At 39.6% G+C, this 25,359-nt stretch overlaps 1 protein-coding gene across 1 annotated transcript in view; it reads right to left on the reverse strand.

Moving 5' to 3' along the window:
• LOC135264950 (matrix metalloproteinase-17-like) overlaps positions 1-12,455 on the reverse strand; it is a 29,726-nt gene extending 17,271 nt beyond the window's left edge. Inside the window, exon 1 of the mRNA XM_064354035.1 lies at positions 11,889-12,455. Coding sequence (XP_064210105.1) covers positions 11,889-12,026 — 138 coding nt within the window. The 5' untranslated portion in view covers positions 12,027-12,455. The remainder of the gene's footprint in view (positions 1-11,888) is intronic.
• Between the last annotated feature and the right edge of the window lie 12,904 nt (positions 12,456-25,359).

Here is a 25,359-nt window from a genome sequence, read left to right on the forward strand (position 1 = left end):
TACTGGAATGTAGTCCATAATGTTTATTTCACTCAGACACCTCTCATGTCCACGATAACTCAAGTTAGTGAAAGTGAAAGGAGGCCATTTTTTATTATCTCAACAATAATATATTTACAAAGGGTGTGGGTGTGTAAACAAATACATCTGAAACCAACTGTAATTTAAATCGGACATGTCATTAATGCACTGACATCACATTTAACTATATAGGCCTATATTAGGATAAAAGCTACAGTAAATGCTACATGCTACAGTAACCAGCAACATGTGTAAAACCTCATAATAAGGTAAATGAGCCACACGCAACTAGCTGGGGGTTACATCACCTTATAATGTGAATGGGAAAGACACTTAAGTCTACATTAACAGCTGCTTGACAACACATTAGCATGGCAACAAGGGTGCAGGTTCTATCAGGGTTCTTTGATTAATCCATTAAATAAATATGTATCTCTGAGCATTTATAAAGACACTACAAAACAGAAAACACATTTTGTTCTTAATCTGTCCTTCGGTGTGATAGAATTGATAAGTATAGAGTAGGTGAGGCTCACAGATATTTCAGAGTGATGTGAAAATGGTGAAAACTAAAAAAGGACGCAGCAGGTGATACTCAGTGATATTTCAGAGTGATGTGCAAATAAACTGGTTAGCGTGATAAACCTGACAGGTTGCGGATAGATCAGCATGCAACAAAACACCAGAATCAAAACCGTTCCAGTCAGATGTAATGCAATATTTGATATGAAATTTATTACTGAGGATGTGTGGCTTTGAACATTTCTGGATCCCAGTGATATATTACTGTGTTCCCCTGCAATAAAACTTTTCTGAAACCGAACCATTCAGATGCTACAAGAAAAATGGTCCTGTTGTTTGTGTGACATAATTTTCATCAACTTTTTTGGGTGATTCAAAGCCATGGTTATAATTCGAAGATACCTTGTATGAATGTGCGGCTATTTACCTCACAGCTAGCGTGCTCGCCACTCGTATATTAGAAAATCTGGCACTGGAAGCTTCCCTGTTTGCTGATAAGGGGCTTGTTGGGCTCTTTGCCAAGTGCAGCTACTGTTTGATGCAAGTTTATAGGCGGTGATTTGCTGGGTGTCATTGCTTTTATTTAATAACAATATCTACCTGCTGCACAGTCAAAGCGCAAATTGACACCCCATGACTCCTTTGCCCTTCCACAGTGCAGAGTAAGCATAATATAATAAATGGACCTGCCTCTGATCTGATGGCAGGGCTAAAAGTAGCCTAGCTATTCCAATTATGCAGTGGGGTTTCCTGCATGACACAGGAGCAGAGTGAGCAAATACTGCTTGTATTTTTTCCATAGATTGCGTTGTTGCCGTTCTCGTTGTGTTAGTGTTAATCAGTTTAACCTTCAGGGTCCAAGTTGAACTATGCGGTTGTTCCCTGCACTTGGACCAGTACTTCTCTCTAGGGGTTTCGTCATACTTGTTCCTGGTTATGGTTATACACTTTGTTGTACGTCGCTCTGGATAAGAGCGTCTGCCAAATGCCTGTAATGTAATGTAATGCAGACCAAAGTTGATGGCTGTACACCTGGAAGATGGGGGAAAAAAATTGAGCATCCCTCTGGCTTTCAGATACATACGCAGCTCAATTAGCTCTGTTGAACCCCAGTGTGTGTTAATGTAACAGGGCATGTTGAGCATTCATTTGCTCATACAGGCATTGAGGCGACAAGCCATCCTCCCTGCAGTCCCTGTTATAATCACGGTTCACTCTGACCACCCTGTTTGTGGCCCCTAATTAAGTGCAAATTGCTTTTCATATCTCTCGGTGGCTTGACTTAGCCTTCAGTAAAAAGATGGAAGTGGTGGATAACATGGTTCACAGCGAAGCATATGGCAAATTATCCCTCAAGTAATCATTTGGAAACACAAAGCATGTGGGGAGGTGGATCTGGGATCACCGGCTGTCAGTGTGGCCAGACTGACAGGCTCTGGAACTGTTCTACAGTAATTAGACACAATATGGCGGTTTTCATTTCAGCAGAAGCCTTTCTCACAGCTCACGAATCGCGCTTCCTCTTCCAACAGATAATCTTTTTTTTTGCTGCTACCTACATTTTTCTTCACCTACGATAAACACAGGTATGTGATTGTTTTTTACTGTAATATATACTGAAGAAAGATATTGCGATACTTTAGCTTTCATTATTCCCATTTGAAAACATAAAAATGCTACACAACGCTGATATATGCAAATTCCACATACAGAAACAACAGGTGAACATCTGTTTATTTTCTAGCATGGAACATCAATAATGCATAACCAGGACTGAGCCACATAACAAACAGAAGACATTGATCAAAGCCGGCTGTTTTTGTTTATCTTCATGCTCAAGTCCCATCATGTTTATATGACCCCAGCTTATCTTTTAGAGGATCTTGCTGTTGCTGTTCTCAGTGATAATGCTACATTTGTAAATTCCTTTGCTGAGAAATTTAATTTCTCAACCATACTCCAATTGTTAAGTAGGCGAAATTCAGCCACTGAACAATCTGAACAACAAAAAAATGTTAAAAATGTTAATGAACTGACAGATTCAATAATAAATTATTTAAGACTGAAAAATCAATCAAATTAATTTGCCGTTAAGGGAACACCATTTGATCAAATACAAATCATGAAAATATGCCCCAAAAACCCTGAAAATGGTGCAGGACAAGCACGATTCGCCTGATTGACTTGCTTTAGCTTGATATTTTGTCTCAAACTCTGTACACAACGTTTAGTCAGCCCAGTTATTTCTGTGATAACTCGTCTGAAATAGCTGACCTGTATCTAGGGTGGGTCAGTGAGAATTCAGCCATTGCGATTCAGGAGAAGGCCTCTCGGGCAAAGCTTTTTACGCTGCTTTCTCTACTTTGTACGGCTCACTGAATATCTTATTTCTCCAGTACCTCAATCTTCTTTTGAAGGGGTGCCTGGTTCTGATCATAAAACTAAAGACAGACTTACCCCTTATCATGATTTTTGAACCGCACTTCGAGTCAGAGTGCACTCGCAGTGAATTTCAAGTTTTACCCTAAATCCTGACATTATATATCGATACAGTCAGTCAATATAGAGAGTCAGCATAATAGACTTGACACACTGAAACCCCCATTTCATTTCTGAAATGTAAATTAAGATGCATGTACATGCGCTATCACTAGTCTGTCTGCAAATACGCAATTTGACAGATCATAAGAAGGTTGATTCTAGAAATACAGTAATGACATGCAGCATACATATCACATTAATTAACTCTGTTCTAAAGAATGATGTTACATAATTCAAATCTACATATGCAACTATGAAGTACTCAAAAAGATGCAGCAAAATCCATCTCCATAACCCCAATGCATATAAATGATACGGGCAGTTAATATCCACACTATGTTTATATTATGCAGGCTTTGAAGCCAGAATTGTCGATTTTTTTGTCCACTGTTTGGTTACTTGGCTACAATTTAGGCTGGGATTCAATAAACATTTGTCCTTAGCTTTGATGAACAAAGGAAAGATTATTTCCTTCTTGCGAGTTAAGAAACCAGTAAAACAAAGTCGCAGAACTGCTAGCATTTCCTAGTAAGAATTTTTTTGATTGAATAGCCACCTTAATCTCAGTAAAAAGTAAAATGTTTTTGTATTATGTGAACATGTGCATATTAATGTCCAACCATTATCTGTTTAAATGTGGAAACAGTAAACGTTTAAGTATCCTACATTAATTTTCCCAAATAATGCTTATACCCACCATCAGTCTGGCTAATGAGCAAGCGTGAATTCACATGATATCAATCGGCTGTTACAATCAGCATGGCTTGTGCAGGCAGACTGTGAACACCCAACTGACCATAGGGGGAGGCTAATGTGTGATGAAATGTGGACGTCCAATCGGGGGAAGCCCTTCCCTCTCATTCTGCCTATTAGGCACGACCCTGCTGAGCTGCCAGCCACAGCTGGCACTGGCATAGCCCGGATCAATCAGTATCCGACTGGGGCTCGTCCACACACAAGGAAAGGGCGTTAACAGGATGAGACATCCAGCAACAAACCACCAAATTACTTGAATACTCGACTAACTAGATGCAACAGCTGTTTTTCACTGTTAACTAAGCAAAGGTTAGAGAGCAAATGAGGATATATTACAAGAAGCCAGCAATGTACGACCGAAATTGGAAAAGAAAATCACCTAGGAAACCGGAGCACAATGAACTCTCACGACGAGAAACAGACTCACACCGGGGTCGATTTTGTGCTCTGCCAGACGCCATGATGGAAGGGCTGAAGAATAAACCCACACCGAAAAAAGGACATCAGATTCACATTCGCATTTATCCCTCTCAGACACACGTAATCCAGGGCAGTAGACCCTCCAGGGAGAAATGCACCCACACTTCCTGTTTTCTTTTTATTTTCAGCTGTCTGTCAGTCACTAATCACCCTGAAAAGTAAGTCAAGAGGTACTCTTGTTTGTTTGACATCTCCCACAGGAAGGGGTTTGCACCGTCAGGAGTAAATATCGAGTTTCCTGGTTATTGAACAACAGAGAGAGAATGAGAGTGCCAAGGGGAAAATATATTCACTTGTGATAAGGCCATGCATATTCCCAAGTGCAATTTTCCTTAATGTATTGTGTTACGAATATGCAAATATTACAGACTTTGGGTGTATTACTGAAGTTTGGGGTTGCCTGCAATCTGATATTAGCCAAGAGGTTCCATATTTCAGAAAAAATGGTTTGTTCTATATAGGGCACCCTTTTCCCTATATCATATTCAGTTTGCTATATGGTTATTTGCTAAATAGCTAGCATTAAACGGTGTCAAATGAATAAAATGGCACATTACAATTCCCCTCTGCACACACACCAAAGTTAATCTACCGAAATCATATTTCAAAATAAACTTTACAACTTTTTAAATTATATTCCTTTCCAACCTCTGTGAAAAAGATTCTTGCATGCAAGTACTCGTGAAATGACAACAAAGATTTGAAAAAAAGATTTGATAAAAAGTACTTATCATTGCATTCAATCTAGGTTGAAAATGGAATTAACTGTGTCAAACGATTAACCTGCCTTTTTTACTAGATTGTTAAGATTTAAACCAACTGATTTTACTAAATCTAGACTATTCTGTTGTTCTTTAAAATGTTTGACCTTGTTAAATTGTAATTGTTAAAGAGTTGTGTCAAATCAAACAAAGTACCTTTTGGTGGGAATTTTGAATGACATCTGAAAGCACTTAATCAGAGTGAAAAAATGTACATAGATTAATGACAGTAATGATAGAGGCCGCAAAGGAGAATGGTGATGTAGCTTTTTTTTTTTTTTTTACAGGTAGTAAACACATTACAGGACTAGGCAGTAAATAGATGTTTATGTTCTGCTGAAAAACTTTTTTTTTCACGTACTGAAGCCATTTTGTCTTAAAACGATTAAGGACAACAGACCGTTTTTACACTAAATTTTTCATCATTAAAAATATGAATTGCACATATTTAAAAGCATATGGAAAAAACTTCTATTATCCAACACAAATGGAAAGGAAGGCTCTAAAACTCTGTGTCATGTGCTTCTTTTACAGCTGGCTCAAATCCCAACAGGGGTAACAAAGGACCAGTCCACAAGAGAGCTTACACATCTGTTTTTACGCATCATCAAAATGGGCAATATTTCAAGCTGGCTTTCCTAATTGACTAATTTTTCCTAATTTTTCACCACAGGCAAAGCCTCTGAGGAAAATAACAAGAATATTTGAGTACCAGCAACTAATCACATTTTACCAGGGGTAGTTAGAAAATATAATTCCATTCCGTCTCAGAAAACTGAACTTTGCACAGGACGAGCAAGCACACGTCAGCCATTCTGATATTTAGAGTTCATTTAGATTCACATTTTAAAATGGTCACTGTAACCTCATGGGTCTCTGATCCAATGTGGCATTCCAACAATACCAAAGCAGTCCCAGAGTCAAAATGATGTAAAAGACCCTCCTCGGATATTTTTTAAAAGAAATTAAAATAAATAAAAAGGCTGGTGCTAAAAAAAACTAAACAAATAAATGATACAATGTCAAGGAGCTTGCTGAGAGTCACTTATTTTCAGCAGAGTAAGGGCAATGCACCTGAGGGGATAGGGATTAAAACTGTCCAGGTCCCAGAGTTATGGTGACCATAACTCAGGAGTCAGGGCACAGCGGCTACCCCCTCCCCTGGCAGGACCACTCAGCTACTTGGATGAGAAATTTTACATTACTCCTGCCAGCAGGTTGATGAAAGCACTCAGCTGGCAGGGGCAACGCCGCACATGCAAAAATATTTCAAAATCCAAGCGTGGGAGAGTTCCTGTATTATTCTGTCCCTGATCACTGGCACAAGGAGTCTTGAAGCAAGACATCCTGCCCTGGTCGTTTTGTCTCCTGATTTTTTGAAGTTGCTATTGATTCACATATTTCACATCGTCTCTCCAGACATGTACAGCAAATTTGCCCATCTGTGTAAGCAGGAGGTAGTTTACTTTTCAAGGAATAGAGAGATGAAGCTTGACATGCTGTACAGTCGATGTATCTTGCTTAAAGTAATGTTCGGCTCCATGCATTACAACTAGGTTCAGACTGACTTCATTGAATTACTCAATTTATAACATTTTTCTTCTGACAGTAATGAAATGTACTTAGAGGACGCCAGCAGGCTATGAACCTGAAAAGGTCAAAGTGATGGAGCTGCAAAACCTGAATCAGACTAAGGGAGTTTCCAAGTCTCCTTCATTTTCCAGCAGAAAGGCAATACCCCCTTAGGATTATAGTCTATAACTTACTGAAAAAACCTAATTTGATTTTTTAAAAATACTAATCAATGCATTCAATCTACAGTAGGTTGAAACTCTGTATTTTACTCTCTGGGCAATTTGCTACAAACAAATTAAAACCTGAAAAGATTATCCTGCCAAATGCAGTCCATAAATGACAGGATGTGATTCTGAAGATCATGATTTCTCTCTATGATACAGTAGTAGTTCCACTCCCTCAATACTAACATTTATCAACCACATGTCAGTAGTTAAAGGTGGGAAGGAAGCTAGAAAGCTGATTTATTTTTTTTATTTTTTTGTAAAACATTTTGCCCAAAGTCTGTCATTATTTAGGCAGTCTTTCTGTATCATTCAGGAAAAGATGAAAGGGATGCAAAAAATGTGGCATAGTTAAACACTACAAATGTCATTGTGTGACAAGACTTAGTCAGGTGTCCAGTTTTGGGTCCCACACTACAATGAAGATACAGAACCTCTTGAAAACATACACATAAAGAGAAGCTAATGGAAACAAAAAGGGATTAACAAAGTGAATGACAAAATCATTTTTTGTTTGAGTTCTATCAGCAGAACAAGATGGCAAAGGTGGAAATTAGTTAAAAATAAAATCTAAAACGATGGACCGGCTTGCCGGATCATGCAGTAGAGACAGAGACCCAAGAGATGTTCAAAACTAGGACAGATGCACTGGATTTCACTGCTGCAAATGACAAGCCTCGATTGACTGAACACCCTGTTCTTTTTAGTAATCTTCATATTCTTCCACTCAGTTAATGAATTCACTTGTCAAATGAAGACCTTCAACCAACATTTATGAAAAATAACAATGCGATATTACAGGAAGCCAAATGGCTCCCACTCGTGCAGTATATTTTGCACTTTATTGGTTTTTACCTCCCAAAAAAATATCACTTGGTGTAAAAATTTCAGGAGTCTGTCTGTGAGTCACAGATGAATTTATGAGAATGGTATCCTTGACAAACACATACAACAAAAACAGGAGAAAACCATTCAGCTGCATTCAGGGCTGTGTATACCCAAGGTGTGTGGATTCCGTTTGACAAACCCAGCCATAACTCTGCATTATGAAACAGCCTGGCCATTGAATTGAATCCCAGCACTAACACAGGGTTTGCACAGTAGAAGGAGCACAGAGTGGAATTAAAGTCTATACACAGCCTACTTTTATCCCCCTGAATACATGAGCCTGGCCATTCAACCGCACAGCGAACCTCATGCACACAGACCAGTGTCGAACACAGGTTTTCAGATGATGGATGGACATGACAAATGAACCATGGGAACATCACTGCATTAACAAAGCGGCTCCCAAAATGGGACGCATGGTACAAGCAGCCTGATGTTCTGAAAGGTCAATGATCCACAAAGAATGATGTAAAAAGGGCAATGGAAAACAGTTCAGGGTAGGAAACAGGCCTTCACTGTGAGGCACTGACAATCTCATTAAAGAGAAGTGTGAGAATGGGTGTGAGCTAGAAACAGCTGTGACCGCAGCTATGCGAGCACAGGCTGTGTTCTGTCAAAGTTCTATAATACAGTAATGGGGAAAATATTCCCAGTCTCCTGCAATCTCCTAGATTGTGGCTTTGAAATGGGTTTTTAAATGATTACATCTAGAGATCGGCAAAGGAAGCCTTGCAGTGTTCTTTGTATTCCAATGCTTTAAAAGAATCCCGTCGGAGCAGCTGTGGTTTCAAAATTGTGTAAAAACCAATGTATTTCAAAACAATCCACTTCCATGAGATAGACAGATAGATAGATAGATGGAGAAAAAGCAAGTGAGAGAGAAAGAGAGGTTGGTAGTACAACGCTATGGCACCTTGCTTAATGAGGAGAAATTCACAAACTATGTTAAATTAAATGGCTATATTTGTGTCACTTGCTGGTTATTGAATTCAGCAATTATTCATCTATTTACTGTAAATGTTCTGCAATAACAAAATATCCTCTGTAGCATGTACCATGGATAGGTAGTCAAATGGACAAACATTGAGGTGGTCTCTAATGCAAATCTTTTCCGTTCCTTTAGTAGAACATAAATGACCATATGTATGCTCTGTGTTCTGCAAGTCCTAGATGGCACGCATATTCTCCTCTAGCCCAGCTAGTAGGGCCTCCATTAGTCTGCTGTCGCAGGAACACAGTAAAGAGATGTGGAGTACCGCTACTGTTATGCAATGAGGAGGTTGCCTAAAGGTGGTAAGTAAAATGGTGCCAGAACCCATGGCAGGGTGGTTCCATGAGGCTTTGAGGTGCATTAGTTGAGACCATAGCACATGTGTGTTCAGGAAAACTCACCTGTATGTTTTCCTGACAGAACAATTGACTTATTTCTGTCCAAATCTGGTCTACACATCCAAATGTCCATCACAATGGTTGTCTACACAAATACTTGATTTGTCACTAATATGGATTGTTACCAGTACTTACCAGAGCATCTGAGATTTTGCTGACCCCTTTTCATTTGGTTTTGTCACTGATAATCGCTGGGTACTCTATGTATATCTGGCTTGCCAGCAACTGTTTTCTTGTTCCCTTCTCACCTTTAACTGCTAACACATGTTTTGTAGTTACCTGTTCCTTTAGAGGGAGTGAAACTGGCCATGCGAAGACTATTATAGAGAGAAATCATGGTCTTCAGGATTGAATCCTGTCATTGATAGACTGCATTTGGCAGGGTAATCTTTTCAGGTTGTAATTTTGTTGCAGGGAATGTCGCAGAGGGTGAATGACAGTGTTTTGACCCAATCCCTCCTTCACCCTAGATCAAATGCATTCTTACCCTAATAAGTACAGCACATTCCTCTCTGGGTTTTACGCATTTGCATTCAACAGGTTCTTTACCTCATCACTTGCACTAAATCACCTCATTTGACAGCAATAGCATTCTCATTGTCACTGTAATCATTTCACTCACACAGTTTAAATTGCAGTGGGAGTATGAATTGGAATAGTTCATGATGGGTCTGTCTGAAGACAATTACAGAGAAGGTCCCGCCAGTCGCTGTGTGTGCTGCTTCCCCAATATGCTGGCATAGACCAAGTGCGAGACACAGCAGCCATTTAGCTGAGGAAGCACTTGCTAGCAGCTTAACTGCATGTTTGCAGCTGTTTGTGTGAGTGTGTGCATGTATGCTTGTGGACGTGTCTGTGTGTGTGCCCATGTGCATTCATGAGTGTGCATGCTTGGGTTTGTGCATGTGTGTGTACTACAGCTGAATTTATGGGATCAAAATAGACATCAGCTTATATTTATAAACAACAACAGAACAGAATCTGTATGTATAAAATACATGTATCTACATATGTAATGTAATATATCTACAGATACACTGAGCCACATTGTGCCATTTTTGACAGTTGGATAGCACTGACACTCACTTCATTAGTCAGCTAGGTAACTGTGTACAACTGATGAGGTAATAAACGTGTTGAATGCAAATGCATAAAACCCAGAGAGGAATGTGCTGCAATTATTAGGGTAAGAATGCATTTGATCTAGGGTGACGGTGGGATTGAGTCAAAACACTGTGATTTACCCTCTGTCGCATTCACTGCAACAAAATTACAACCTGAAAAGATTACGCTGCCAAATGCAGTCCATCAATGAGACCATGATGTCACTCTATGATACAGTAGTCTTCATATGGCCAGTTCCACTCCATCAAAAATAGCAGGTATTTGCAAACCATGTATCAGCAGTTATAGGTGGGAAGGGTGCAAGAAAACATTTGCTCGTATACATACCCAGTGATTATTATTTGGTCAGCGAAATCTCAGGTACTCTGGTCAGTAACACCCTTAGTGACAAATCATGTATTTGTGTAGACATCTATTGTGATGGACATCTGGACATGTAGCCTAAATTGGAAAGTAAGAAATCAATTGTTCTGACCCTGACCACTCTTATGTTATGATCTGAACTAATGCACCTTAAGGACTCATGGCACCACACTGAAATTCTGACACCCTTTTACTGACCACCTTCATGCAAACCCCTCATTGCAAAACAGAAGCAGGACTCCACACCTCCTTATTGTGCTCCTAACAGCAGGTTAATCGATGTCTTACTAGCTAGACAAGAGGAGATAATAAGCTACACACGAGCATACATGCATGTGTTTGTTCAGGCTCTACAAAAAGGAATGAAACATTTGCATTAGACACCATTTCAATGTCCATTTGACTGCTAATCCATATACACGCTACAGATGAAAACTGCAAAACATTTTCAGTAAATGATTGCTGAATGCACTAACTAGCAAGTGGCATAGATATATCCATTTAACTGAACAATATAGCGTGTGAAGTTTTCCACAATAAAATACAGTACCATGGCAGTTTACTAGTAACCGTCTCTCTCTCTCTCTCTCTCTCTCTCTCTCTCTCTCTCTCTCTCTCTCGTACCTTAGGCTTAGCTCAAAAGATGAAGTTCATTACGTTATCCTTCATAGGGGACACCCACGAATATGATCATTAATTATGTCTACATCAATGCAAAATACTTCTCCATGGTTGAAGGTAACACTGTAAAGCCAGTCTCCACCACAGCCCACACACACACACACACATATATATATATAAAATGGGACTCTTCTGCCGTCGGTTTTCGATATACTGAGAGTTAATATACCATTCAGTTATAGTCAGCTAACAATGCAATAAAATATATTCGAACGGGTAGTGTTCTGACAACAATCATGCAATAATTATTATTAATTTAATTAGATATATTTAAAGATATAAACAAATAGAAAGCTCAGTTAATCCTTAATCAGACAGGAAAGTTCAGGATAACAATTATATAAGGTAACTATTTTCATAATTCTATTATTCCTTTTGATTCTTCCCATCCAAAACTTTGCAGGTCTCCGGGGTCTACTATTTAGTTATAATCCATACATAATATGAACCAGTTAAAAACTGATTTTTTTTTTTTTTCGCAATCAATCGAAGATTGCGCATCACATGCCGCAGAGTAATCCAGTATTTAATTGCAAAGAAACTTTGGCTCAGAATCACTTACCACCCCCATGTTCATCTGCTCGGCCGTAAGCGAGGGCGCAGCAAAAGTCTCGGATAAAAAACAAACAATTGGAACCAGAAACATTGCTGGGAAAATAATCCAGTCTCGCCGCGCTGACCTCCGCTTCCTAAAATTCATTCCTGTTTACCATTCCTTCTATTCGCCGTTCCGCATGTGATCACGAACTACTTTCTGTCGTATCCAGGTATTAAAAAATAATCCAAATCCGAACATTTCTATTAAGACGCATGCACGCATTTTCTCACTGGCAAAATAACTACCTTTACTGTTGCACGCAAATTATGTTGGTGGCTTTTATTATGAGAACGAACTTATGTTCCGCGAAGTCGATTTCATTCGTAATATTTCAGCCTCGTCGGTTTAAAGAGAGTTCGTTATATTCATCCGTTTCTTTTGCAGGCAAATTAAACATGTCTTTATGAAGTTCCTACAGGAATGAAGCGAACATTTATACTGTCTTCTAACAACGGCCCTTCTGTTTCAACCAAACAAGGCAGACAGCGGCGCCCGTGCTCTGCTTTTCTAGCTTCAGTGACAAGCGCAAAAGACTCCAACGCTTAGAGAGGGGAGTAGGAGGGAGGAGAAATGTGTATCATTGGTCCAGTTATTATAAGGACCCTGCTGCATTAGTGATGCGCGCCGAGAGTAACTACAACGTTACGCCGGTTGTGGAGGAGATGTGTTGCTTAAAACGTTTAGCGGACAACCAGTTTAAACTGTCACTCTATGTGGGTAATTGCGCCCGGGGAGTATTCAGCTAATTATCGGTATTTAGCATATTAGTCTGTCGTATTTCAAACAACAGAACTAATTAGTATTGAACTAAATATGTTTTAATTGTGTCTTTGTCACACATATATTTGTATTGGTCTATACACATCAACGTAGAGAAGTGTTAGAGTTGGCAGACATAAATGGTTGGGGAGCTACTGTGAAATAAACTGGGAGACACGGGCATCGGTTCAAGTATGTGGACACCTGACATCCAACATCTCATCCAAAAGTATTACCATTAATATGGAGTTGTTCCACCCCTTTGCTGCTATAACAGCCTCCACTCTTCTGGGAAGGATTTATACTAGATGTTGGAGAATTGCGGCAGGGATTTGCTTCTCACAATCAAATTAGTGAGGTTGGGCACCGCAGTGATTAGGCCTGGCTCGCAATTGGCTTTCCAACTGATCCCAAATGTGTTGGATGAGGTTGAGGTTAGGGTTCTGTCCAGGCCAATCAAATTCTTCCACACTGTTCTGTACGCTGTGTGCCTGGGGCATTGTCATGCTGCAAAGGAAAGGGCATTCCCCAAACTGAAAGTGTTAATGATCTTTTGCTGTCACGCACACATACTTGCTCTCTCTCTATCACTCTCTCTTTTTCTCTCTCTCTCTCATTCCCCACACATTTTGGTTAATTTAAAAAAGTGTTCCCTTCAGAAAATGCTTACATTTAATTGAGGCAACCTTGCATTTAAAACAGTTTAAAGTGATAAAACATAAGGCTGCATTTATCCCTGCTCTTTGGTTTTCATGTTATTGCTTTGTATCAATCTTCCCAAGCCCTATACCCACATTAGACAAAGGGAAAAATCTTGTGATGTTCCCCCCACCCCTGGTTCTGTTGTATTCAAAGTCTCAACAAATCCCCCAACAAAGATGTGCAGCAGGGTACAGGAAAATGTGATGGGAGAATATAATAATTCAGACAATCAGTCAGTTCAGTTGAACCTTTCAAAATATTTAAAGAGACTGCATTTGAATGAAAAAGGCAGTTCAGTTGATAGGGATACCATTCAGCTATGTTTGTGGAGAATGTGGGTGTCAGTGCACTGTGCTTTGCTGAGACATTTACATGTATATGAGGGGCCATGAGTGTCAGAAGACAGGTTGCTATGGATTTTCTCTTTTGAGCTGCTGGCAGGACATAATCAGTTGAAATAATGTCAGTAGCGTTCATTAAGTTCATCACAGACTGCAGTCACAATATGGTTGAGGTGGAAACATGGAGATACCCTTACATCGTCCAACTTGATTCAGCAGGCCTGCTTTCTGAGATGTGCCTGAATGTTTCACTATCCTGATTCAGTGTCTGTGTCCTAGATTGATCCAGGTCAACCTACCTGTTTATGTGACCCAAAATTCTTCTTGGGGGCCCTTGTTTGAGTTCTTAACCAGAGGCCAGTCACCTTCTTCTTCAAAAACAAATTCAAACACAAATCACTTTCTGGTTATTCAGCATCTTAAATCTAAAAGTTTCTTACTTAGTATAGCAGACACCTGTTTGCAGAATAAATGTCATAGCTCTAACATGAAACATTCATCGATTCCTACATTCAGCAGTACTGAAAGTCAGTTTATGTACCTGACTGTTATGGTTCCTATACTGTCAAACAATAGCAGCACAACACCATTCTAGGAATGTCAAAAGTAATGTCAGCCAGCTATATGGTGTCTATTTTAGGACACTGTCATACATGCACTGAAGTAGTATCAGTGTCAGCTGAAATTGAGTCAGCCGAACCAGCCTCTCTCAGAGCTGTAGCCAAAGGGTTTCTTGTTCATTATTAACTTGGCAAATGCTTTTATGGGTGGCATTGAGTGATCAGCCTCTTTTCCAGTTAGGATCATGTCCAGGTCGTAGCCTCCTTTTTTCTGTACCAAGTACAGTAGCCCTGTTTGTCCTTCTGGTGACTGATTACAAAACCTTATGAGGCAGTTGTCTCTCACATGCTCCTTTTCAACCTGAAGGTAAAAATAAGTCTATTGTAATGTTGTTCTGTGCCCCCACCCCACCCCTTACTTTGTGGAGATAAATTAGTAGCATTGCATACTATAATTCTGCAAAAGTTGCTGGTACAACAAACTGAATGCAGTCCTTGAGACTTTAAGACACCCATTTAGCAAATCTGGGCTGTTTTTAAAAATCATAATTGTACCTGCAGGTTTTGCAGAACCTGTTATTCTTTCAAAACTGTTATTTTTTCTTGATATTTTAATTTTGAGGTCTACAACAAAAGTTGCACAAGGCCACCATGAATAATTTCAAGTTACTTCTTTCATAAAGTTTAGATTAGCAGCCTTTATTTCAGTCTTACTCTGTTTTTTCTTCCTAACACTCCCCACATTATAATTGTTGCTATAATTGTCGTTTACACTGTATGAAAAAATGACTCTTAAAATCTGATCTTATTGCACTTGGACATTTCAGCATCAACAGCTTGTACACCTTTGTAAATGTTCCCTTCACCATTTAACAATTTACAATGGTGTTAAAGGGCTATCTTTGTAGGTAACCTTTTTTTAAAATTTACCTGAGATAGCATATGTTTTAGTGTCAGTTGAAGACTTTACTATGCCAATGCACAGTACAATGTAATGCATACAGAGGATTCTGTACAACAAATGTCATTTTTAACAGTAACAAATGCTTGACCACAATAAAGTCAAAACTTTACATACAGTCAGATTATTTAAATATATTTCATTGTGTGGCTGTAAAGGTACAGTGGACTGGTAAAAATTAATCAAGGTGATTTTAGGTAGGCACAAATGCACCTTCATATAACCTTTTTTTCTTTTCCGTTTGACTAGATTAGTTGTTTGTGTTTTCTTCCATGAAATTGCATAAGCTAATTATAATATGCGCACGCTGATGCAGTATGTTATTTCATTCCCCTGAATCAGTATGCTGCCTCTGACAGAGTAGTGGAGCAGAAGCTGTATTAAGGCCCTTTTTAACTCCTTCTACCGATTTCCACTGTTCTGCTCTGGCCACTTGGTTAGTAACAGCACCCAATAACAGCCTCTACAGAATACTCCCATTGGAAGAAGGCTGGGTCTCATGCAGCCCACATGATGCACTATAACTCCAGTTTCCATAGCTGCAGCAGAGAAGTGATTTTAAATATATCACTCCCACCAGAATGTCAAGTTACACTCTCAAAATTTTCACCAGTTAACATCTGGACGTAATATAATGTTCATTCTGGTTCCTTCATTTACACAGCGTCAGTCCATCTTAGTGCATATCTGAAATAATCCAATATTTAATATTTTTATCTCCAGTCGGTTGAGTATTGGAATTGTAGGCTGCCAGTTTACCAGCAGATCCCATTAAGAATGAATACACAGGAAAACATAAAGTAGGATGCATGGAAGAGACTCAACCAGTAAGACCACTTTACTTATATAACTCTGTGTTTATACAATACATGTGTAGGACAGCTAATTTGTCCCAGATCTTCAAGTCTTGAAATCACATGGTCAGAGAGTGTAATGGACCTTTATCCATTTTATGGTCTCCCTAGTGAGCTGTAGCAAGTCATTTATGGTTTGAGAAATACGGGTCAGAAACCTGACCTTCAGTTACGGTTCTCTCTGTTTTGTCTACTGTCTCATCTCAGTACAAGCAGGGAGGCGTTGAATGGCCACCAAAGTGTCAATGCCTGTATGACTATAAGGTGATACTGAGTGACATGAGACATGGAGATCAGTTGTTGGAGCTGCATGAGAGTAAAAACTTTTTATTTATTTGCTTTAATAAAAAATAAATACAATAAAAATGACAGATTTCCTATTCTCTTTTTATTTATTCAGTGGTACATATGATTATATGAAACCCTCAGAGAAGAATATGAAAAATAAGCCATTATTATTTGGCCCTTGGGTAGACCACAGACCTTTCCTGATATGTCACATGCATATGTTTCCTATTGCATCACATCCAATTTAATTTATGAAACAATGCAGAAGAATAAGGGAGGGCCCTTCTAGCTGAGCAAACAATAACCTGTACTAGTCAAACATGTTTTCCATCAGGCAGCAAAAAGCTAAATATGCTCCCTATAAGACATAATTACATTGTTAAATATTTTAATGTCTCACAGATAATCAGTTCCTTAAATCATGTCTAATCATTTAACTTTACTACCAAAACATGTCAAAAGTCACTAAGATAGAAAAAAAGTTTTTCTTTTTTAAGACGTTGCCATCCTTCCATGGTTTCCAGCAGGACTATTCAGTCTAGGCAGCCATCTTACAACCTGTCCTATCATCCCATCAGCAGGAATTAAAACAGAAAAGGACACAGGATAATATGAGAGAAGGGTTATTTCAGCTCAAGGAAAGTTAAGCGCATTGAATAAATGAAATGCCCTGCAGCTATCGCAAGTCTTTTTCACATTCGGGAGGAGGGCTAGAAATATACGAGAAATGCATTTGAAAGCAACCCATTATGCAATAACACAAGTGCTCAATGGAAAATTTTTGCAGAAAAGTTTGAAATGTGCAGTGCAAATGAATTGTAATTTGTTGTTCAGCAAAAATATGGTGAAATATTTTTTTAACCTTGACTCACTTGTATGTAGCCTAAACTCAATATTTTTACAAGGATAAAGGAACTCAGGCTAGAACGCAGGCCATACTAACTAAATGACGTAAAAAATAATGTGTTTCTGGAGAAAACGAAACTCCACATTGACTTTGGCCACCCTGGCCAACATAGATGAGATGTTTTCCCAATGATATCAATACAGAGATTGCCTGCAATTGGTCAAAAATATCACATGGGACTTCACTTATTTAAGTCTGGTCATTGTAGTTTCCTGGACGGTGTGGAAGCCTAGGGAACCAAGGCCAGACAGCTCTAGATGGGAATCCATCTGTGTGCTCTAAATGGCAATTCTAGCCCCTGACATCACACTGATCCCTCCCAAGTGAACACAAAAAAGGAAACTGTCTGTAATGATAATAGGCGGATGAACTTTCATGCTATGATGTAGCCTAATAAGAGCACATACTGTTCCACCTGGTCAGATGTGCAGGAACTTATCACATACAGTATTTCTAAACTGAATCAGCTTGTAGAAGCACAGTTGTTTTTAGTTCACTTTTCTTCAAACCTTTGCCAAGCTTGTCACAAATTTATTTTACTCTCACTATCTAGTTATGATTTTTTTTTTCCTAACTGAAAAAAGTCAGGGCTCTTCTGCATTCTGTTGAAAACCGCATTGCATTACACAGTCCAGTAACTTTCCCTTTATCCCCACTGTCCACAAGTTAGCCTTACAAAACCCTAAAAAGGCAGTGGAAGACAGTTTTAAAAGTGGGTGGGCTAAAAGTTCATGGTCTGATGAGTTCTGATAATGGAAAATTGGCTAAGGTAAGCACAGATTCTTTATTACTTGACAGGCAAATGCTGAGGAAATCAGAATTTGTTCACACACACAGACTTACATGACATGCAGGGGCTTTCTACAGAATACAGTAAAACTAGGTGTATACTCAATAGCGGACCCATACCATTACAGTAATTAAAAATGATTAAATTCTCAATCAAGTATGACATTAATACCGAATGTTGTCCATTTTCACGTTTCTCAGAATTATGCCATTAGGGGCCACTCTTTTGTGTGTTTTATTTACAAAGATGTTTCAGACTTTCACCTCAGCATGTGTCAGACATTTTTTTTTTCTTTTTTGAATCACAAAATCCCAATATTCTAGGCCAGGGTTCTGCAACCCTGGTCATGGAGAGCCACAAGCACTGCTGGTTTTTGTTTTCACCTTAAATTTAGCACCCAATTTAGACCCAAATAAACAGTGAAGTAAAGTGATTGTAAAGTGAAAAGTAAAGTAAAGTGAAATTTTTTACAAGATTATACAGGTTTTTTGTAAATATCTGCTTATCGTAATAAACTTATATAATGATAATATTTCATGCACTGGATAGTTATGAAACTTTCATTGTAGAAACAAATGTAACAACCTATACTTATCACACACATATTTTGTTTTATACACTGATATTGAGCACATTTAAAAAATGTATTTACTGTAAATATACTTAAATGAAGCGTACAGTAATTGCTTCAATTTGAGGAAAAACAGAACCAGGAACTGCCAATATATAATATTGGTTTGCCAATTCTACTAGGCCTGTTTGTGTATTGTGTTTGAGAATCTGCTGTTCCCATAATAAATGTAACTTAAATTCCAATCTCTCTCCCTTGGTTGTTTCTCAATGAGAACAGCACTTGGCCATTATTAGTGTATTCCCTGAGGATCACTGTATCCGTATGGCACAGCTATCCAGTCCTGGAAACATTTCTCAACAGAAAGGGTCAGAGACAAGTAATCCTCTAAGTCTAATTAGCCATTGCAGATAATTTTCGGAAGTGTGAGACCATTTTTCTGAAATCCAATTTCCCAAAGAGCCCAGCTGCCCCTGTGCTTATGTTGCATTACTTTTATTGAAGCACTGAGACTGGGAGGGGTTGGAAATTCAGCTTTTTTTAAAAAATAGACATCCATAAAACATAAGCTGGATCAGATCTGGTGAGACACACAAAGCCAGGTTTTCCCGTATCCCACAGGCATGAAGAGCGTCAGAGTCCTGGAGCTCATGAAGCCCGCGGTGCCTAACAGCCAAAGGCTTCGCTCGTCGGCTGAGGCTTGCGAGAACCACAGTTAAACATTACGCAACTGTCAAGGAGGCATGATTCTCCAAATTGTTCCAGAAGCACGCAGCTAGTTGTTAACCGCGCAATAAACCATCTTGCACTGAGAAGCTGATGTGTCAGTGACATTGTGACTCTGCCTTTCTGGTCCCAGGTAATGAGGCTCAGGTATTTATATGTTCCAAATAACCCCACTTACGTGCCTTTCCAATTAAATATTGCATTACACATGAGAAAAGAAAAAGTAATTCTGGGGCAAGAGCCACATGGGTCAATCACCAGCTGGACAAAGTATGTGAGGAGAGTAAATGGCTTTTAAACATTCAGTCCTTCTGGGATAGCATGAATTCAGGGCTTGGTTTCCATGATAGGAGGCATGGAGGGAAAGCGGCTGTTATCTCTGTTTCTTTTCCTTTCTCACTTGCCCTTTAGCAATCCTCTGTTCGTCCTGTAGAGCAGTATATAAGAGGCTGACTGCTTCTCCCTCTCCATGACTCCCTGTGTCAAATATTCGAGGAGTGTCAGAGTGAATTTTTAATGATAAAGAGAAGAACGATGGGAAAGGAGTTATCACAGTAGGACGTGAAATCCAGAGTAGAGCTCTGCATGCCCACAAGAATCGTGCAGGACCTGATAAGGGTTTCTAGCAGTACCAAATGTGTAGTAATAAAGTGCTTAGTAAATAACAACTGCTATAAGCAAGGCCATGATCTTTGGTCAAATCATTCTTGCTTCCATATGCAGTCGTGCAAATTACATTTACATGGCAACTAATCTGGAGACTGTGCAAATAAAATCACACTTCTAATGAACTTGCCGATGCCTGTATGCCGTTCACTCAATATGGGTTAACAGCTAATAAATATAGTAAATGGTGGCAGATGGTGCTGAAGTAAGTGGCAGCTACATACTGTAGAGAGCACCATTAAGCGTACTGAAGTTAAAGTCACATGGCCAACTGAACTATGTTGTAGATGTAGCAGCAAAGAAAGTACTGTAGTCTACTGTTGTTTATTAGCCATGGCAAGTACTCGCAGTGTTCAAAGCAAATCCAATCCATTTACTCATATGAAAATCTCACTGTGGAGTCAATTATAACGCTGTGGGGCTGTGGGCAGGAGTGAATGAGACCTTGCGGGAGAAGGTCCAACCTTTGTGTGATGGGCAGGGGCAAGGTGACACTGTGAAAGAGAGGGATTAAGAAAACTTTCCTAGAAGACTGCGGCCGGCAGCCCCACATGGACGAAGCATAATTGGCTTCACATCGCTCAGGGATATGGGAGGGATACGGCATTGTTCACTGCTCCAACGACTCCTGCTGGCTGTCCAGGTGCCCATGGCTAGCTCTCTTTGTGTCCGCGTATGAATGAGTCTGCTCTGCTCCTGCTCTGTGCGAGCACGGCTTGTGGCTGCGGTGTAAAAAGAGTCTTATGAAATCGATGCTTTGTAGTTTCAAGATCAAATGCAGCTCAATACAAGAACATTAAGGATGGCATCCTTCCAGGATTTTACTTTTACAAGTAGTATATTCATAGAAGATTGCTCCATTTACTGGTTTTCAGAAAAAAAACCTTTTTAACAATTTTTCAGCTGTCCTGCCATTGTGTCCAGACACAAGATTTTAAACACGATTTGTGAATAAGGATTAGCTGGTTGCATTATTGCCAGCACAGCCATTGCTTCCCTTTGCATAACTTGTCAACACTAACTTTTATATGACAACTTGATAGTCTCATGAAAATACAGAAAAAATGATATACTCTGTTTTTCATAAACAAATTTATGCACAGGCTTCAGACAGAAATGGCACTTTTTGAAAAACACTGGGAAGAAGTTCAGAAAACCTATTACAGTTGAGTTACGAATTTCACTTTTATCAGTTCTGTTTGGTTTGTAAAATAGGGTGGGACCATGGTTTCTCATGATCTCATTAGAAGCAGACATTCATCAGATTCATCCCCCTCATAATGCTAAATTGAGGGTGCAATTAACCCCAAGACTGCTTGTTCAATGATTAATATTACTCTGCAGGAGTAATATTCATTTACCAACTGTCAACACACAGTTCTGGCAAATTAAAATGGTTCTGAAAATGATTTCATGTTGCATTGATGTCTTACACATGATTTTAATCCTAGTGCTTTAACCAGTTAATAAATCAAAAGGGCACTCCACCAAAAATCATTTTCTTATTTTAAAAGTTTCTTTGCCTATGGAAGTGTGAATATAGGCTACAGTGTGTAAAGTCTTACTCTTTATAGATAGTATTGAAATGACTTCTACAACGCAGACAGAATATACATGCCCCATTAATATATTTACTCAGAGTCTGTTCAGCCAGTATTAAATTTTGTAGTCAGGAAATCATTTGGATGGGAGTCAATAAAGATATTATGATGAAAAAGATAGGCGATTAACTCCAAATCAAAGTACATTACTGAACTGCTCCAATTCTTTCATGGACCATTGGAGACCTTCTCAGGGCTAAAACTGTAAAAAATCTTTTTATTAACTCGAATGTTCGTGTACTCAGGGAGACTGAGCCGGGTGGGTCGACAGATGTGAAGCATGCCCAGTGCTTATGCACCCCTCTACAGACCCAGCTCTCCCAATTAGGCACCTGCCTGGGACCCCTCTGATCCAGTTGGGCAGAACGAGGCCTCAGACACATGTGTGAACCCACCACAAAGGAACCACTGTGCTGGTGGGGAGCAACATCCTCGACCTTCTGGTATCTTCTGCCTCACTTCACTTATGGCAACCCACAATGAGGATTAAAAACATTACAGAGCAGGACCTTGCTTTGTTCTGCTACAGGCCCCTCAACAGCGCTGCAGCTGCTTGCATTGAGGAAAAAACAAAGTCACTGTCTTCCAAACCTCATTCATGGACTTGGCAAGTACAAGTATTTCCATTCACTACAAATGTGACATAAAAGGAACCACAAGTAAAATTCAAATTTAGTCTCTCTGTTGGCTACTTCCTTTCTAATTTTTTCCCCTTCTTTTTTTGTCTCACGGAATTCTTTGACAACTGCTAAACATCTAAAAAAAAAGCTTCCATATCTGCATTCAAAAATACATGCAGTAGGAATGTTCTATTCTGGTAAACAAAGGAGGCCCCACCATCATCAGTCTCCCTTACTGTGTCTTGATGATGGGATGGAATTTAACTTGCAGCTGTTGTTTGACTCTCCTCACATCAAATGAGCTCAGATTCTCTAATGTTCATACAAAAACTAAATATGATTCTGATTTATGAACAAAGTAGAAAGGAAAGAATCATTATGACAAGGGACAAAGGAGAGAGAGAGGGAGAGGGAGAGAGAGAGAAAGAGAGACAGAGAGGGAGAGAGAGAGAGAGAGAGGGAGACTTATTTTGCCATTATGAGGAACATAAGCAGGAAGTAAATGTGTTACACATGTACTTGGTACTGCCTTCTGTGACACATGAATGCAAGGAACCCAGTGAGCATAATTACGAGAAGCTTGCTTTCTGATTGTTGTATTTATTAATTACGCAAGTACAATTATAATGTTCATTTCATTGAATACTTAATCTGTCTTAATTTTGCATGCATGTAAAGTATCTACCTCTCATCTCTTCAAAAAAAATGAAAAGAAAGATAAAAGAAGATGTTAACCTGTATAATTAACTGAGAACAAAAGAAAAAAAAACAGATGAGTAGTTGTCTCCTGTGTACTTCAAGAACCATGGCAGAGGTCAGATCAAAATTCACTGGGTCTGAACTTTCTGTTTGTCTACCAGTGTTAAAGCTGGATGACAGCTGACATAATGCACAAACTGTGTGGGTGTGCGGCAGACAGAGATTCCAGCAGACAGTTAAATGAAGTGACCTTTGAACTCTGCCGCGAGATGGATGCTTCTCGGAGGCCCCACATACACTGTATGATACCCACCTCATCTGAGGGCATCTGCTTGCATTTAAGATGGAATTTTATACAGCATTTATGTTCATGTTCAACTGCAACAAAAACAGGGGAGACAAACGAGTCACAGAGATGTGAATGTGGAAAAGGGGCTGGTGACCGGACCGAGCCCCAGTAGCTGGAGATTCATGAAATATTGATCACCAGAGCGGAGCAAAAGGAAATTCTGTTGTTACTGTACAAAGCAGAGGCCAAGGAAAGAACAATGGAAACCCCAGGTTAAAGGAGGGCAGAAACTGTTTTGAACATAAGGTCCTTTCTTTACTTTCTCAGTTTTAAACCACACTTTTCACTGTTTACTGTTTCTCTGTGTTTCAGTGTGTTCCAGGGAGGCATTTATTAAAAGATAACTGGTTGTGGAGCTCATGAATACAGCTGGGAGTGAACAGACACCCACAAAATAAGTTAGCCAAGTCTGTGTGAACTATGAATGTCAAAACAGAAACCCTAATGGGCAGTGATGAACTGACATTTTATAGAGCCTTTCTCCAACTGTCAAGGATAGCAAAGCACTTTCTAGTAAAAGGTAGGATATGTAGTTCACTTCAATCACCGCTCATTTGGAACCAGAACATTCGCCACACATCAGCTTTGGTGGTGATGAAGAGCTGCATTTAGCCAATTACTGTTTCAGTGGCAGGACAAGAAATGAGGACCGCCTCTATTTGTACCAAATACAATGTTACCCAACGACTGCACACGTCAGGATTATATCACATAGTATGATGCCGTATATCTCCTGCAATAAAGAGTCCCATCACAGGTCTTGGTATTTGAGGATTGATTGCCCCCTACTGAACCACCAGTGCAACAACAGGCACTGGCCTTGTTTTTCAATAAGGTCGCAAAACCAAACCAAGCCCTAGTTAGATGAAGCACAACAAGGCTACAGGGCGGAATGGCGGCTATGCAGGGTGCCTTTGAAACCGATCATACGAAACCCACATTTGTGAATGAGATGAGCTGATGTATGGGAGATGCATGGACTGCTTGTCATTTTGAATCCATCCGTCACTCCTGCTGTGTAAAGGGGAATGCATAATTCTGGCATGTGCATCTTAAGCGCCACGTCCTCGTCACACACCCTGCCCCCCAGAACTGACATGCAAAACAATTTGTCTGCATCTGCTGTGCAGGCTACAAGTGACATTTACACCAGCACAATCTTCAAAACACGAACGGCTCACGTTGGCTGGCTACAAAAAGTGTATTCATTAGACAGCGCAATGTTGTGCTAGCAGAATTAAGCCAGCGACATGGAACGTGAACGTGGATTTCCTCTCTGGTTTTCAATCAGCCTTGCACTGTTGCGTTCCCCTGCCAGAGATACTGCTGCCCAAGTCTCTGGCAGCTACATAAAACACCCAAGAGGTTTGGTGCTGACTTTAATACATGGACGGGAGATATTAGGAGTGATAGCATTATTCAGAGCGTGGCAACTAGGAGAGATATCGCACATGGAATACGTTAACACCTTTTTAACAACTAGGGAAAAAAATGGAATAGAAAGAAGATTTTAACAGCATCTTTACAACATGCAGCTCCTATGCAGGCCACCAATAAAAGCAGGAAAAGCTTTAAAGACAAAAAATAAAGTTTACTTAGATATATATATATGTGTGTGTATATGATACAAGATTGAGTACTGAATGCCCAGTCTCTAGAAACTTGTAGGTTACAGTGACTAAGTCATCTGCACTTATATTTAATTAAATAAAATATGCTGGCCTTTTATTTATGAGGCATGCTTATGGATGCCTGCACTTTTTGAGAGATATGCCAGTCTTTAATCATTCTGTGACAGCCCATTGTCTAACACCCCCCCCCACCACACACACACACACACACACACCAACACACTATATATATGAGCCACATAGGCATATCCCCAATATGATTCTCACTCTCTCTCTCTCTCTCTCTCTCTCTCTCTCTCACACACACACACACAGCCCAAATTACTTATCTGTACTTTTTTAAATCCTGACTGCATTATCAGTAGAGCTGCAGCACATCCAGTTCCCTGCAGTGGCTGGCTATGTGTGCT

Source organism: Anguilla rostrata, chromosome 10 (assembly GCF_018555375.3).
Source record: "Anguilla rostrata isolate EN2019 chromosome 10, ASM1855537v3, whole genome shotgun sequence".
Lineage (NCBI taxonomy): Eukaryota > Metazoa > Chordata > Actinopteri > Anguilliformes > Anguillidae > Anguilla > Anguilla rostrata.